Below are 14,976 nucleotides of genomic sequence, written 5' to 3' on the forward strand. Positions count from 1 at the left end.
CAGCGAGTTATTTATACCATGCATAATCTGGCATAATTATTGAAGCTTTATTTCAAAGTTTGCCCTCCGAGGACGAGCTGCAAAATATAGTAGACCCACTATTGACTGACTGCTAGCCGAATTACAATTACAGAGGTAGATAAATAGCTAGGACGGTTAAATGTAGGTTGCAAAAAAAAAGTTGGCAATTTAACAAAGTTTCCCGAACTGGAGCGTTAGTGGTTCAACATCCTATTATGGCTGAAATACTGTTTTGGTACTCTCTTATTAGTCTCTTCTCCTTGGCTTTAGGCAGAGCTATTACAGTAGGCTACAAAGCAAAACATAGTGATAGTGCTGCTGGAAATGCAAAAGAAAAGCACAAAAAAGCTTCTTGCGCTACCAGTTAACAAAATAAAGAGGAGACGAATCAACTTACGTTACCCTTCATGTCAGTTAAAAGAAACAAAGAAAAATACAACCAGTCCCATTAACTACAACGCTGTAAAACTTTGGGAATCAGAAAACTAAAGTATAAAGGACCTTTAGCATAGCTGTTGGGGTAATTTTGAACATCATTACAGAAATTTGGTTTTCATTTGATACAATTCCACTTCGTTCCTTCAGTCTTGATCAATGACTAGAACAAAATCTGCGCTCCATATGCAACTAACACTACACTACATGACTACAATTAGCTTACTAGGATTCATTTAATCTATTGAAAAACTAAGGATTCATTTACATTAGCTTACGAGGAGGAAGGTCAGTCAATACTCTGTCAATGATAGGTAATGCAACTAATGGCAGATAACGGTAGGTAATGTTCTATTGTAGTTGTTAATAGTTTGATAAAAGTAAAAATAGTTAATCGTGAACTATCAATGTAGCAGGTCCGGCCGCAGGCGGACTAATTGGCTAGTAAGAAAATGGAAGTTAAGTTGACGTCGTCAGATGAGGGACACGTGGTATTAGATTGTAAACTGTTACTGGTTATTGCATAACCACACTCATCTGGTATCATTTAGCATTTTTCACATGCATTGTTAGGATAGTGCTAATTAATCAAACAAATAATTTTGAAAAAATAATTATTGACGCTACAAATTGCGTTTATAATTCTTTTTGAATAACAAAACTAATTCTCCTAAATATATATTCTTGAGAACCAACTATCATCACGTTACTATTTTTTTTATTTTTGATAAGAATATATATAATATAGTTGACTTTGCCAAAATTGTTATGTGCAGGAACAAATTTATTAGATATATGACTAGTCATGCTCGATTGAAACTATAACAGTATAAGATTAAGATCTCAGAATTGTCGGAATTCTGACGGCTCCAAAAACAAGGATTCCGTTCGACCCTTCAAAATCTACGTTTCTAATTGCATGAAATTTTGTACTGAGTCTATGATAATAAGAGATTAATAAATACAATGTACACTTCAAAAAAAAAACAGAAATAGGATGTATAATAATCACGTGCACTTCACCAAAAAAATAAAATAATCACGTGCATCATGTTTAATTGAATGAAAGAGCACGTGTACATTCTACCCTAATAAAATAGGTTCTTATTAGTATAGTCAAACGTATGATACACTGTTACAAAAAAAACGTATGATATACTATCTCTGACTTATTTTGCTTTTTTTTTGTTTTTTTTTCGATAATCTCTGACTTATTTTGCTTAGCAGAGAGTTTAAATATTTGTTCTTTTTTATTATGTCAGTTAGAAACGTAGAAATGTTCCCAAGTTGTTTTGCATATTACTTGAATGAATATATATATTGCGTGCTCTACTGCCACTGGACCCAATTAGTTTGGTGAATGGCGATGGCTCATGTGCCTGATGTGCGGAAGATGACCAATTTATAATTGGGTCCATTATAATATCCTTATTCTTCAATACCCACCAGGCCACCTTAGCTTTGCTTCTAAGGGCATCTCCAATGGGGGGTGTAAACCGTATAGAGTGGAAATTTTACACTTCAAATATCAAAAAACTCTCTCTAATGGGGGTGCTAAACCGTAGGTAATAGTGTATTAGCTAATAGAGAGTGGGAAATTCCCTCTCGCTATTAGTTAATAAAAAGCCCGGACGTCACTTTAAAATAACGTATGTTTAACTTAAAACTTCGGACGCCACTTCAACACACGTTTGAAGTTTTATTTTTTCCCTTCGGACGCCATTTCCAAGTGGCGCCCCAGGTTAAATTAAAGAGGGACGTCCACTTGGTGACGTCAGGAGTTTAAAATCTATTTTTTTTACACTATTCCATTGGAGAGTATAAAGTGTGGATATTTATTAATTATACAATACTATACAATTAGATGTGTAAAATCCTAATGGCACCTACGTGGAGCCTAGGTGGAGGTGTAATTTTACACCCCCCATTGGAGATGCCCTAATAATGCCGTACTTATGTAGTTATGTGGACCAGTTAAATTAGATTCCAACATTGCGGGAATATTCAATTTAATATCCAAAAGATATCACAAAGACACAAACAACAAAACCTTAATAATTGTGTATTTGTGTTTACATCTGGAAAAATTAGTGCCAGCAGTGGGGTATATAATTAAGTCACATGAGATTCCCAGCAAGGTACAATCAGCACATGGACAGTGGACCTGATGTACTAAATCGAAAAGGGTCCTTGTGTACAAAATTTACAAATAGATCGAAGTATCGAACCTGAGATGAACAGAATTAAATAATAGTCATATTGTCCTATATACCTGATAAACGTGTGGACTTATATGTTTCGTTTTATGTGAAAATTGATAGAGCTGATAACAAATCCCATGAATACTGATAAACATGTGGAAAAGAAGAGCACTCTACGGATTTACTTATTACAAAACCTGTGCTGGAGCTATATTATCAATGCGCTTTGCTATTTTTTTATTTTTATTGGTAATGTGATAGGTAGCGATTTTTCTAGCAATTTTACACCTATTTCTATTTCATCAATTGTTAAATTCTCAACCAAAATACTCATAAATTTAGCAGCCATTCGCACCGGACAACTTTAGCCGTCTAGATGTTGGACGGGTTAAGTTTTGCCGTCTATAAATTTTAGTATTTTTTTTAATAAAAAATTAAAATTGTTGTAATAAAAAAAGTCATCATAATTTTTTGAACGGGTCAAGTTTTGATGTTTCAATGTTTTGATTTTTTTTTAGTAACAAAATTATGGACAGACGGGACAACTATTCCCGTTTGAATATTTTTTTTAATAAAAAAAATTAAAATGCTAGGGACAAGTTCTGCTGTCTGAAATAGAAACTGAAGATATCGAAAAAATGCATTGGTACATAAAGTGGTTTTAGTAATTTTGACCGAGCTAAAATGCTGATGTGTCGCAATTTTTTTTAGTAGCGCGTTGATGATGCTCTTATAAGTTACAACTACAGACGTTTTACAATTACCAAAAAAAAAACTACAAACATTTTACGAATGTTGTTCCTTTTTCCTCTTTTTTGTGTTTCTTTTTTGTTTTTCTTTTTAAACTGTTTTTCAGCTCTTGGACTTTTTGACATAAATATGGCTCACAAGAAGTTAGAGCATCTCTAGGTGGTAGTATAACCTGCCTTTTTCTTCATATTTGAAAGAAAAATTCAGAATATCTCGGAATTCCATCTCTAGGTGGCCTCATTTACGGTCGCATCACCTGCTTGTTCGCAAATTTGGCAATTTGGATGTGGATGCGGAGCGACATTGGTACTATCACGCGCCATTGCAAATGGGCTTCTAACTTTTTTTTTGACCCTTTGACCAAGACCGCCCGCTGAATGGTAATGGTGCTCCTCCCTCCTAATGTCGCGCGCCAATGCGAATATCACGTGCTCCAATGGGAAAAAAGGGCAAAAACGGTCGGATTTCTAAATCCTATATCTACACTCATCTCCTTCTTCATTTTACATACACTCAACTCAAACACTTTTATCAAACAACTTAACAATTTCACATCAATCCTTAACAAACAACACACATACATTGCCAAAAAAATGGATCATGAAGTGAATGAGATGTTTCCCTTTCAATCTTCATTTTCATCTTCATCGTTGTCTTCTTCTTCATCTTCTCCAGCGGAAGACTCGGTAGATAGTCTTAATGAAGAATTTGTTAACGACATTCCCTTTATGAAGCACCATTTGGCTGTACTTGCACAAGCACAAGTACATGCTCCGAAAGCACCACATGATGGTTCAAAGAAGGGTCAAAAAGTGAAACATAGGAACTATGCTCTGACTTTGGAAATCTTGAAGGCCAACTACTTCGTCGATCGTCCTGTCTTTCCGAAAGAGGATTTCAAACGGCTCTTTCGTATGAAAAAATCTTTATTTCTTCACATCTTCAACGATATTCAGATTCATTTTAAGTACTTTCAGCCTAAATTTAACAATACTGGTAAACCTGGTATATATCTTCTTATCAAGGTGGTTGCAGCTTTGCGTATTATTGGTTATGGTACGGTGGCTGATCAACTTGACGATCAATTATACATTTTCGAGAAAACTGGAAACCAGGCGTTGAGGCATTTCTGCGATGTAATTATCAAATTGTACAGTTCAGTCTACTTACGAAGGCCAAATATTGTAGATACAGAACGCTTGCTTGCACATTCTGCCATACGTGGATGGGCGAGTATGTTGGGAAGCATTAATTGTATGCATTGGGAATGACATAATTGTCCAACTGGATGACAAGGTGCTTACAATGGTCGTTCTGGAAAACCATCTGTTATTCTCGAAGCTGTTACAACTGAAGACTTGTGGATATGACATTCTTTTTTTGGGATGTCAGGGTCACACAATGACATCAATGTGTTAGACAACTCGCCGGTATTTGAGCACATGATCAATGGTACTTCTCCACCTGTTTATTTTGATGTAAATCAACATAGCTATAATATGAGTTATTATTTAGCTGATGGTATCTATCCTGACTATGCGGCATTTATACAAACAATTTCAAACCCTAATGCTCTAAAGACGAAGTAGTTCACAACGATGCAAGAAGCTGCAAGAAAAGATATTGAAAGAGCTTTTGGGGTTTTGCAAGCTAAATTTGGGATTTGTGCAAAACCTTGCAAATTATGACATGTGGAGACAATGAGTACTATTATGAGAGCATGTATCATATTGCACAATATGATAATCGGAGCTAAGAATAAAAATTATGAAATGAGGAGGTACATTCCTGATCCAGAAGGGCAACCACAGATCCCACCTACTCGAGAACACTACATTGAGGGGACTCTACGAGTTCAATCAAAGACTATGGATGATAGACTTAAAAGCGACCTTGTCGAGCATCTATAGAGCATTAGGGGTGACCGATATTGATTGTTGTAATTTAATTTCGTAGATGCATATTTATTTTTAATATCAATAAACAATGTTAATCAATTTCTATTTTATTATATAGAAAATAAAATGATTAACATTAACCACTCACATTACAATACTCTAACCACTCTTAACTTTTTCTATTACAGCACCTAACTACTCACATTTTTCACACACTAAACACTTCAATAGATCAGGACCTTTTCCTTCAAGGTTCGCAAACTTTTTCAGCTCTCTAACACCATCACAACCATTTGGGCATGATATCTGTGCATAGGGGTAATACTTATACCAATGATCATCTTTGCCACAACACGTGCATATCAACAAATTGTCTCCATATATATATTCCATACCAGGACATATATCATACATGCATTTCAAAAATCTTATTTCTTCACCATCTTCGTTACAACTTCTATGTATGAGCATATAACCTTGACAATGTGGTGCTTTAGGACACCTTTTGTTCATATACTTGCATGACAACGCAAGATATTTTCTTGACGTACAAATTTAGCACATCTCTTGATCGAGTGTATCAAAATAACATGATTGTTGAGTTGATTCGGCAACGTTGGTATGTTGGCTAGTTTTTTGTAATGATGAAGAAGAAGCCATAGTTGTGGAGATAGTTTTGGAGGGTTGGGTGAGAATGAAACAATTTCTTGAAATTCCGGAGTTTGTACTCGATAGCACGCGCCATTAGTACTGGCGCGCGCCAGTACTAATGGCGCGTGTGGTGGCCCCTACAATCAAATTTGTGGTCGAAATTTGCGACCATGTAGAGTTGGTCAAAATTTGCGACCAACTTCTTCAAACTTTTTCTTCAAATATGAAGAGTATGCTACCACCACCTGGAGATGCTATTAGACTTGTATCCATTAGATCGCAAAAATGACAAACCTTGAAAACTTATAAATGTATGGACCAAAGCATTCTACGTTGACTCTCTTTTGTTTGTGCGTCTATTTAATTTTTAAATAACGGAAAATTCAAAATATTATCTGGAAAAGGTTTTCTATATTTTCAGATGAAATTCTGATAATTTTGAAGTTCACCTAACATTCTAACAATTTCTAATAGGAGGCGAATAGTACATAATTGAAGTTCAAAAGATTTAATAGAAGTAACTTAAGTTCAAAAGATTTAATAAAAGTTTACAATTCTTCAAGTTGAACGGAAGTATTGACATCTATTATCTATAGGGCTCAATTTAGTGAGACAAGATTATATCCATATAGGGCTCAATTTAGTGAGACAATATTATATCCACATTGGTGGGTGACATTGGTGGGTGAGGGAGATGTTTTCCCAATACGCTCGAATGGTTGGTATCTCTAAAGCACAGACGCACCTACCAAAGGATTGTGTCTGGGTCGGACACGAGTCAGGCGTGGACGCGGACATGGACGTGCGTCCGACGCGGTCAACTAAACTGGGCACGGGTTAAGACGCAGTCAATATGGTTAGGACGCGGATTTTGACTCAAAAAAATATAAAAGAAATCAAAATAATGCTAAAAGAACTCAATTTTTCTGGTTTTTATTTTGGTAAGACTTATGACATATTTTTAAAGTTTGATTATAAAATATTAAACTTTTACTCTTTTGGTTATTTATCTTAAATAGTTTTGAATTTATAAATGTTGATATATTTAATTTAGTTTTTAATGTTTTATTTATATAAAATAAAATTATAAATATAATTAATTTTTGTATTTTTTGCTGCGTCTGCGTTTTACCTTTTTTAGATATAACCGAGTTGCCACGTCAGTTTTTGCGTCCATGTCTATCTATGCAACATAGTTTGGCATCAAAACAATTAACAAGGCAACCAGCCTTACAAACATGTTGTCCAAAGACTACAAAAAATTGGGCTGACACACACATACAAAAAATGAAATCAGCAATTCAGCATACGGATTCATTGGTAACTCCATGATTCTGGGATTATTGAAACCTTTTTAAGTATCCAAACCAAACCTTACTTATAAATTATAATGGGCAGGAGAAAGAGTTGCATACACTTTACTGAGTATCTCTGCCATTCTTTGAACTTTGGTACGTAAATGGTGCGTGTGTATTATGAATTGTACTTGAATAGTGGAATTAACTAGAATCTTTTGTGGACTACTCATTTTTTTCGTGTGTTGGAGGCATGAAATCCAATTCGATTGGATCCTTTTATTAAGTCTTTCACACACCCCTGTTTAGGGATGGGCAATAGACTGGGTCGGGCTAGCCCGTCCTTAAACATTTAAAGTCTTTCAGATATTAAAGTTGGGTCGGCCCGATCCTAAAATTAGCATAGGATTGAATCGGGCTAGGTTACAAGTCTAAATCTCAAGTCCTGACCCTACCCTAAACCCTCTTTAAAGGCTTTACGGCCGGGCCTATATATTTTTTTCTTTTTACTACAATCAGTTTTAAAACTCATTTATATTATAAAAATGTACAAAGATCTACAAACTCAAAGTCCCACCAATCTAGTAATAATCTTGGATAAGTTAAACAATTTAAAATGCATATCCACAATCTAATGAACTAAAGTACATCGAGAGTTCGAAATATGTTCTTCCTTGTACTCAAACCTCACTAAAATTACATTTAACGTTGAAAAGTACATAGACAAATAATTATATTATCATTTTAAAATAAGAAGTAATAGATATAAAGAATAAACAAAATAACTTTAGTTAAGGGCCAGCAAAATTGTTGAATTGTTTCTAATATCATAAACTGTTTCCATAATAGATTCAAATGAATATAATATTACCTTTATTCTAATTTAAAAGTGATTCAAGCTTTGTTTGTGGGAATGAAAAGATTGGCTTTTGAACAAGTGATGGAGAAAAGTTTGAGATTACAAATGCCATTTTTCTGACAAAGGTTGTTTTTTGGTTTCCGTGTTACAAATGTCTGCTCTGTATTTCGTTTTAATGGTATGGAAGGAAACCTTTAGTTCTAGACTTGGCTTGGATGTGAATAAAAATATAATTTATAAGAAGTAAGTGAGAAAATAAATTGAGAATAATAAGTTCTAGACTTTGATTTGATGATCAAAGGAATAAAGTCTTATTTTTTATTAGGCTAGTGCTCATTGTTCTTCATGGCTGCTAAATTGACAAGTTTTTGTTATATAAGACAAGTTATTGGAAGTACCCTTAGGTGTAAGTGATAAATTACAAAGGACAATATTATTTTAATTTAAAATATTTAACAAAGAGTTAGACAATTATGATATGTGTATTTATAGTGAAAGTGTGAAACTATAACTAGGGCTTGGTTAGGATCGGGCTAATGAGGGCTGAATTAGGGTCGGGCCTATGTTTTAGAACCTTAGCTCTAGTCTTGCCCTAGAAGGCATTAGGGCTGGGCTAGCCCTATCCTAAACTCTGCGAGGGCTTTAGTTGTGAGGGATTTATAGGGCTTAGGGTCGGGTTGGTTAAGGTCAGATTAGGGTCGTTAGGGCCAAATTCTCACCACTACCCCTGTTAATCAAAGAAATCCTAGACTATGGGTATGGGAATCATTTCTTATTTTTAATCCGAAAATAGGGGAAAAAAATATGAAATGGAATAAACTAAAACTTGGAGTATGTGGATTCTATACGGCAATCAAACACATTAATTTAAGTAATAATTGAATTCCGATGATTTATGAACGTTTGCCAAACACACATTTTGTAAGATGAAATCAAATTCCTATTCTAATAGATTCCATTATATTGGTTTCCAATTCCATTATATTTCTAATTAGTTTCCAATCTCAGTTGCCAAATAGACTCAAAATGAATCAACTAAAGAGCTTGAGCCACAAAATAAAAATTGTTGCTCGGTGCAAACACAACCCTCTAACAGGAGTTTAGCCTTTTAAATAAAACTCTAACATTTTAGTATATTATATTATTAAACAAAATGTATATTGTCTCAGTAGTGATTAGATAAATGGCAGGTGTTGATAGAGATGTCTATCTTGCCCGAAACCTAAAACCCGCCCAAAACACGAACAAAATATCCGTACCAAACCCTGTCTGAACCCGAACCCAAACCGAAATACATAGGATAGGGTTTGGTCACACTCTCTAAACCTGGACCGACCTGATCCCGACCCGATAATTTAGCCCTAAACCCGTTAAAAGGGCTAAAAAACCCAGAACCGAACCCGGACCGAAATCGAACCCCAAATCTGATTTTAATTGCATACTACTAATTTCATATAAAAAAATGAGTTAGATAAATATTTGGATTATGATTTCATTTATGTTTGTAATGATGAGTTATTTAATATATTGGATTATGAAAAAATTTATATCGGGATTTCCAATTTTTTCAGTAATTGCACGTGATCATGTGTCTATAGTTCATTTCGAATCCATCTATTTTCAAATCATATAAAATAATTATGTCCGAGTATAGGTGATAATTACTTTCAAATTCATTAGAAGTTTTATTTTGTTTGAAGGATTGGTGGATAGCCGAAGAAGAAATAAAATGTAGATATATATTTAAAAGAAAATTTCTTATTGTCTTCTTTATTAATTTATACCGGGCTTTATCCTATCCGAAATCCGAACCCAAACCCGATGGATATAGAGTTAGAGTAGGGTTTGGTCACACTTTTCAACAAAATACCCGACTACGAACCCGACCTGCTAAAAACCGGTCCGAGTTTGGATAACCCGATATCCGTTCAAAACCCAGAAAGTTGGGTTTGGGTCGGGTCGGGTACCCATTTGGACATCTGTAAGTGCTGACTAGCAAAGTCAATAAAACTTTTGGGTGATAATACTAGAGGTATGGGATTCGAACCCTGCCAGCATTAATCATTTAAAACAGTCTTACCAATAAAAATAAAAATAAAAAAAGAAGAAGATTAGATGAATGAAAACTTTGAATTCTATTTGAAAATGTAAAATTTTCCCATTTCATCCATATTTCTAATGTATCAAAACACTGTATTATCTCCTTACTTTTCATGTCCACTCGATTAAAACTTTATAGGATTTTACCATCTTATTTATCTGGTTAATGAATAAAAAATAAATAAATTAAGAATAACAGTGTTGGTGACTTGGTGTTGGTGAAAAGGGGCATTTCATTCTGAAATCCAACTACAAATGATGTCAAATTTCAATATAAAAAAATGTTTCTTTTTGGTAACTAATACAAAATTACAAACAACTATTGTGACAAACAATTCAATAACTTTGGTTACTGATGCGACTTAACTAATGAATTTTGAGAATTTTCGCACTAATTTGTTTTTAAGATTTATAAGTCCAACTTACACGTGCTGCAAATCGCCATAACGTGTCTTGTTCAGATCCCTCTTCTTCACCTGCTATTGTCCTCAATAATTAAGAAACCAAAATTAACAAAACAAAAAAAGAAAGTTGAGCAACTCGCTTAAAGAGTTGCATCCATGTCATCTCACACACCTTAAAAACGCGACCAAGTTCATACTTTTTTTGATAAAACTATATATAATTATATATATAGGATAAAAAATATATTGCCAAACCAACACACTTAAATCGTGCTGGATTTGTTTTTTCTCAAAATTTTAAAGAATAAAACAATTTGTATCTCGTCGATCAAGCTAAAGCTACTACTACCTCAAATTTAGATTTCATATCATTACCAAAAAAGTCTTTAATATATATTTTATCTCAATCAAATAAGTATATGAGGTATATGACTAATTAGGCCCCAGATGGCATGTATGCAACTCTACAAATGAGCTGTTTATTAGGATTCCCTAATTATAGGTTAGGTAGGATTAGGATTCTATATAAGAAGGTCCTATAACTCTTCTCTTTCAACAAAAAAATTCCCCTCCTCATAATCATCACAACTCTTGTCTCCGCAACAAAAAACAGAGCAAGGCAAAAAAAACCCAACAACAATGGCATTGACAAGCAGTTCTGTTATCACACCAAAATCACTTCTTCAACCCAAACAAGTCTCTCATTCATTTTCTCTTGTTCCTTCAAAACCCAATACACTGAAACCAATCTCAGCCATCCATGCAGCCGAGCCAACAAAATCAACAACCATTACTCCACCTTTAGTTACAAAGCCTGGAAAATGGAGTATTGATAGTTGGAAATCTAAGAAGGCTTTACAATTACCAACATACCCAAACAAAGAAGACTTTGAATCTGTTTTGAAAACACTTGAAACTTTCCCACCAATTGTTTTTGCAGGGGAAGCTAGAAAGTTAGAAGAAAGACTTGCTGATGCTGCTATGGGGAATGCTTTCCTTTTACAGGGAGGAGATTGTGCTGAGAGTTTCAAAGAGTTCAATGCTAATAATATAAGGGATACTTTTAGAATTCTTCTTCAAATGGGTGTTGTTCTCATGTATGGTGGTCAATTGCCTGTCATCAAGGTTTGTGAATTCATTTTCTTTTTTGTTATTTAGATTTGTTTAAAGGTTGGGGCTGTTTATTTTTCTAGTTTTGTAGTTGAATTTTGTTAAAGTTTTGATTTTTATCTTTTTTTGTTGAACTGTTTCATGGTTGTATTTGTCTAGTTTTACTTCATGTTTCTTATATTGGTGGTTCCACTCATTATTAAAAGTTTTACCATGTATTTTGATTGCTTTTTATTTTTAATCTGTACAATATTGATTGATGTTTACATCTTTACCATATTTTGTCCAATAACATATATTTTTTTCTTTTTTCTAATTGGATCTTTACAATATTTGAACACTTTTTCTTTATTTTTCTTCTTTGACTTTGATTTCAGTTTTTAATACTGATTGTGTTTTGGGTGAAAATATTGTTAGGTTGGTAGAATGGCTGGGCAATTTGCGAAGCCGAGATCGGATAATTTTGAGGAGAAGGATGGAGTTAAGCTACCGAGTTACAGAGGGGATAACATAAATGGGGATGCTTTTACTGAGAAGGATAGGACCCCAGATCCTCATAGGTTGGTCAGGGCATACTGCCAATCTGCTGCGACTTTGAATCTCCTTAGGGCGTTTGCCACTGGTGGATATGCCGCAATGCAGAGAGTCACACAGTGGAATCTTGATTTCATGGAAGGCGAGCAGGGAGAGAGGTACATTTTACTTTGTTTACTTCTCGTTGATCAACTTAATAAATTGTTTTCCATCATCACATGTAGATTGATGATAGGATTTATTCAATATACTGTGTGACTCAAAACAATATTGTAAAATATCTTATTGCTTAATTTAGGCTGTTAACCGGATTAGTGGTATTGTTTGAGATTAACTAGTTGAGATTTTGAACTGCTTCTTATTGTAATGTTGCTTGTTATAATCACTGTTCAACAGATACCGACATCTGGCTGAAATGGTTGACGATGCGTTAGGTTTTATGTCTGCTGTTGGACTGACTGTCGATCACCCAATCATGACCACGACTGAGTTTTGGACATCTCATGAATGCTTGCACTTGCCTTATGAGCAATCCCTTACTCGGGAGGACTCAACTTCTGGGCTTTACTATGATTGCTCTGCCCATATGATTTGGGTAGGGGAACGCACTCGGCAGTTGGATGGTGCTCATGTTGAGTTCTTGAGAGGAGTTGCTAATCCAATTGGCATCAAGGTATAGACAATTGACTTCTTTCTTCTCATTTCTGATTTTATTTGATAACTGTTTAATTAGTTTACCTCGGAGCAGCCATTGGTAGACTAAGCTATTAAAATCTGAGATCAGGTGCTAAAGAACTTTAAATTTGATAATTTGGAGCTATTACAACCTCATTAAACTCCTTGGACCTTTTTCCCCATTTGTTGGTGGATCCAAGAATATCAAGGGATCAGACATATTTATTTGATAAAATTGACTGCACGTATCTGATTGGGGTCATTGGTGTTTCTGGTGCAGGTTAGTGATAAGATGGATCCAAACCAGTTAGTGAAACTCATTGATATCCTGAATCCTCACAACAAGCCTGGAAGGATAACAATCATTGCGAGGATGGGAGCTGAGAATATGAGAGTTAAGCTTCCTCATCTGATCAGGGGTGTTCGTGGTGCTGGGCAAATTGTCACTTGGGTCAGTGATCCAATGCATGGAAACACCATTAAAGCTCCTTGTGGGCTCAAAACCCGCCCCTTTGATGCAATCCTGGTATGATTTCTCACTGTTGCCACTCATATACAAAAAATGTACTTTTCAAAGTTAATCTATTGTTGGAAGCTTAATTAGAAAATTAAGATAGATGTTAAAGAGGGCCTGTTTATGAAACTTGCATACATGTAGATACATCTCAATCAGTTTTCGAACCATAAGAATCATTTTGATGTTCCTAATAAAATAAACAACAAACTTATATGATTTAGAATATTTATTTTTCTTACCACCCGATCACTTTGGCCAATTATTGGGAAAACAGGGGCCGATGAATAGGACATATTGCATAATTTAATTGTGGCTTGTCTACAGGTGGGTCACCAATATATTAGGTGTTTAGATATTTGTTCTTATTTGGACAATTCTTAGTTTGCAAAACCATGAACTTCACTTTCTTAAAAGTAGCAAAGTTTGGTTGGTGGGATGGGATGGCGATGGGGATGGGAATGTTAAAGAGTTGTTTATTGACAAGTCTAGTAAATAGGTGAACAAGACATCAAGTAAATTGGGGATGTGGTTGGTGGAATGAGGATATATGGTAGTAAACAAGGAACGAGTAACTAAGTTTCCTTGTATATGAAAAATGAGGGGGAATCATTCCATTTCCTCCACTACCAGAAAAAGTTCCTTGTATGTATGTCGACAGTTATCCAGTAAAAAAACATTTTTAAATCCAGATTCAGGAGTCTTGGTCAATAGGGAACATTTTGTATTTGCTTCGTGAATTTAGTAACATAAAATTCTACTGTTTAGCATAGTTCATCATTATGTTTATTATTGTTCCGTATTTTAGAATTTATAAAGAACTATCATCAAATTGATATTATGTTGTATTGATAGGCTGAGGTGCGAGCATTCTTTGATGTCCATGAACAAGAAGGAAGCCATCCAGGAGGAATTCATCTTGAAATGACTGGACAGAATGTGACAGAGTGCCTAGGAGGGTCACAGACTGTGACATTTGACGATCTTGGCTCACGCTACCACACCCATTGTGACCCAAGGCTCAATGCTTCTCAATCTGTTGAGCTTGCCTTCATCATCGCTGAGCGACTCAGAAAGAGAAGAATTGGAACACAACGTTCTCTCCCCCCCTTGGGAATCTAAGGAGTGGCCATCCATGTATGTCTTAAATCAGTCGATATGTTAGTTCTGTGCTAGTTATGTATCTTTAAGCGATTTGAGTTGAGTTACTAGATTCTAGGCGAGGAATAAAAAAACTGAGGCTCTGACTGCATTGTGCATTCAATAATGTACATCCTGTTGTAAGCTTATTTTATTTATTCAAAATCATTTGATAGTTTAATGTGATGTGAACTTCTTGCAAAAGAAAATAATGGCTTTCTCCCATGCGGTTCAATTGGTTGGTGGCAAAATTTCAATTAACTTCAATTGTTCGAGGCGCGCCTGTCACTATAAGTTATCTAGGTGACATCAAGTATGTATATATATGCATATAATGCATCAAGATATACGATAATGATCAATCCCATTACCCCAATTTTAAAGTTGAT

General features: G+C 34.8%; 2 protein-coding genes across 2 annotated transcripts; both read left to right on the forward strand.

Annotated features, from left to right (window-relative positions):
• The first annotated feature begins 4,000 nt into the window (after positions 1 to 4,000).
• Positions 4,001 to 4,996, forward strand: LOC147501889 (uncharacterized). Its single transcript, XM_086604408.1, has 2 exons — positions 4,001 to 4,640; positions 4,800 to 4,996. The coding sequence occupies exons 1-2, from the start codon at positions 4,001 to 4,003 to the stop codon at positions 4,994 to 4,996; spliced, it is 837 nt and encodes a 278-aa protein (XP_086460534.1).
• Positions 4,997 to 10,784: 5,788 nt separating this feature from the next.
• Positions 10,785 to 14,773, forward strand: LOC147501890 (phospho-2-dehydro-3-deoxyheptonate aldolase 2, chloroplastic-like). Its single transcript, XM_086606902.1, has 5 exons — positions 10,785 to 11,739; positions 12,142 to 12,416; positions 12,655 to 12,931; positions 13,214 to 13,459; positions 14,303 to 14,773. Exons 1-5 carry the CDS (start codon positions 11,254 to 11,256, stop codon positions 14,567 to 14,569), a joined length of 1,551 nt encoding a protein of 516 aa, XP_086463028.1. The 5' UTR covers positions 10,785 to 11,253; the 3' UTR covers positions 14,570 to 14,773.
• The last annotated feature ends 203 nt before the right edge of the window (positions 14,774 to 14,976 follow it).

Source organism: Coptis chinensis, chromosome 4 (assembly GCF_015680905.1).
Source record: "Coptis chinensis isolate HL-2020 chromosome 4, ASM1568090v1, whole genome shotgun sequence".
Classification (NCBI taxonomy): Eukaryota; Viridiplantae; Streptophyta; class Magnoliopsida; order Ranunculales; family Ranunculaceae; genus Coptis; species Coptis chinensis.

Excerpts from the sequence above, each read along its gene's own strand:
- LOC147501890 (XM_086606902.1), top strand. The coding sequence starts at position 11,254 with ATGGCATTGACAAGCAGTTCTGTTATCACACCAAAATCACTTCTTCAA. Across the intron at positions 11,740-12,141 it reads GTCAATTGCCTGTCATCAAG|GTTGGTAGAATGGCTGGGCA; the intron begins GTTTGTGAATTC and ends AAATATTGTTAG. Across the intron at positions 13,460-14,302 it reads GCCCCTTTGATGCAATCCTG|GCTGAGGTGCGAGCATTCTT; the intron begins GTATGATTTCTC and ends TTGTATTGATAG.
- LOC147501889 (XM_086604408.1), top strand. The coding sequence starts at position 4,001 with ATGGATCATGAAGTGAATGAGATGTTTCCCTTTCAATCTTCATTTTCA. Across the intron at positions 4,641-4,799 it reads TGCCATACGTGGATGGGCGA|GGTCACACAATGACATCAAT; the intron begins GTATGTTGGGAA and ends TTGGGATGTCAG.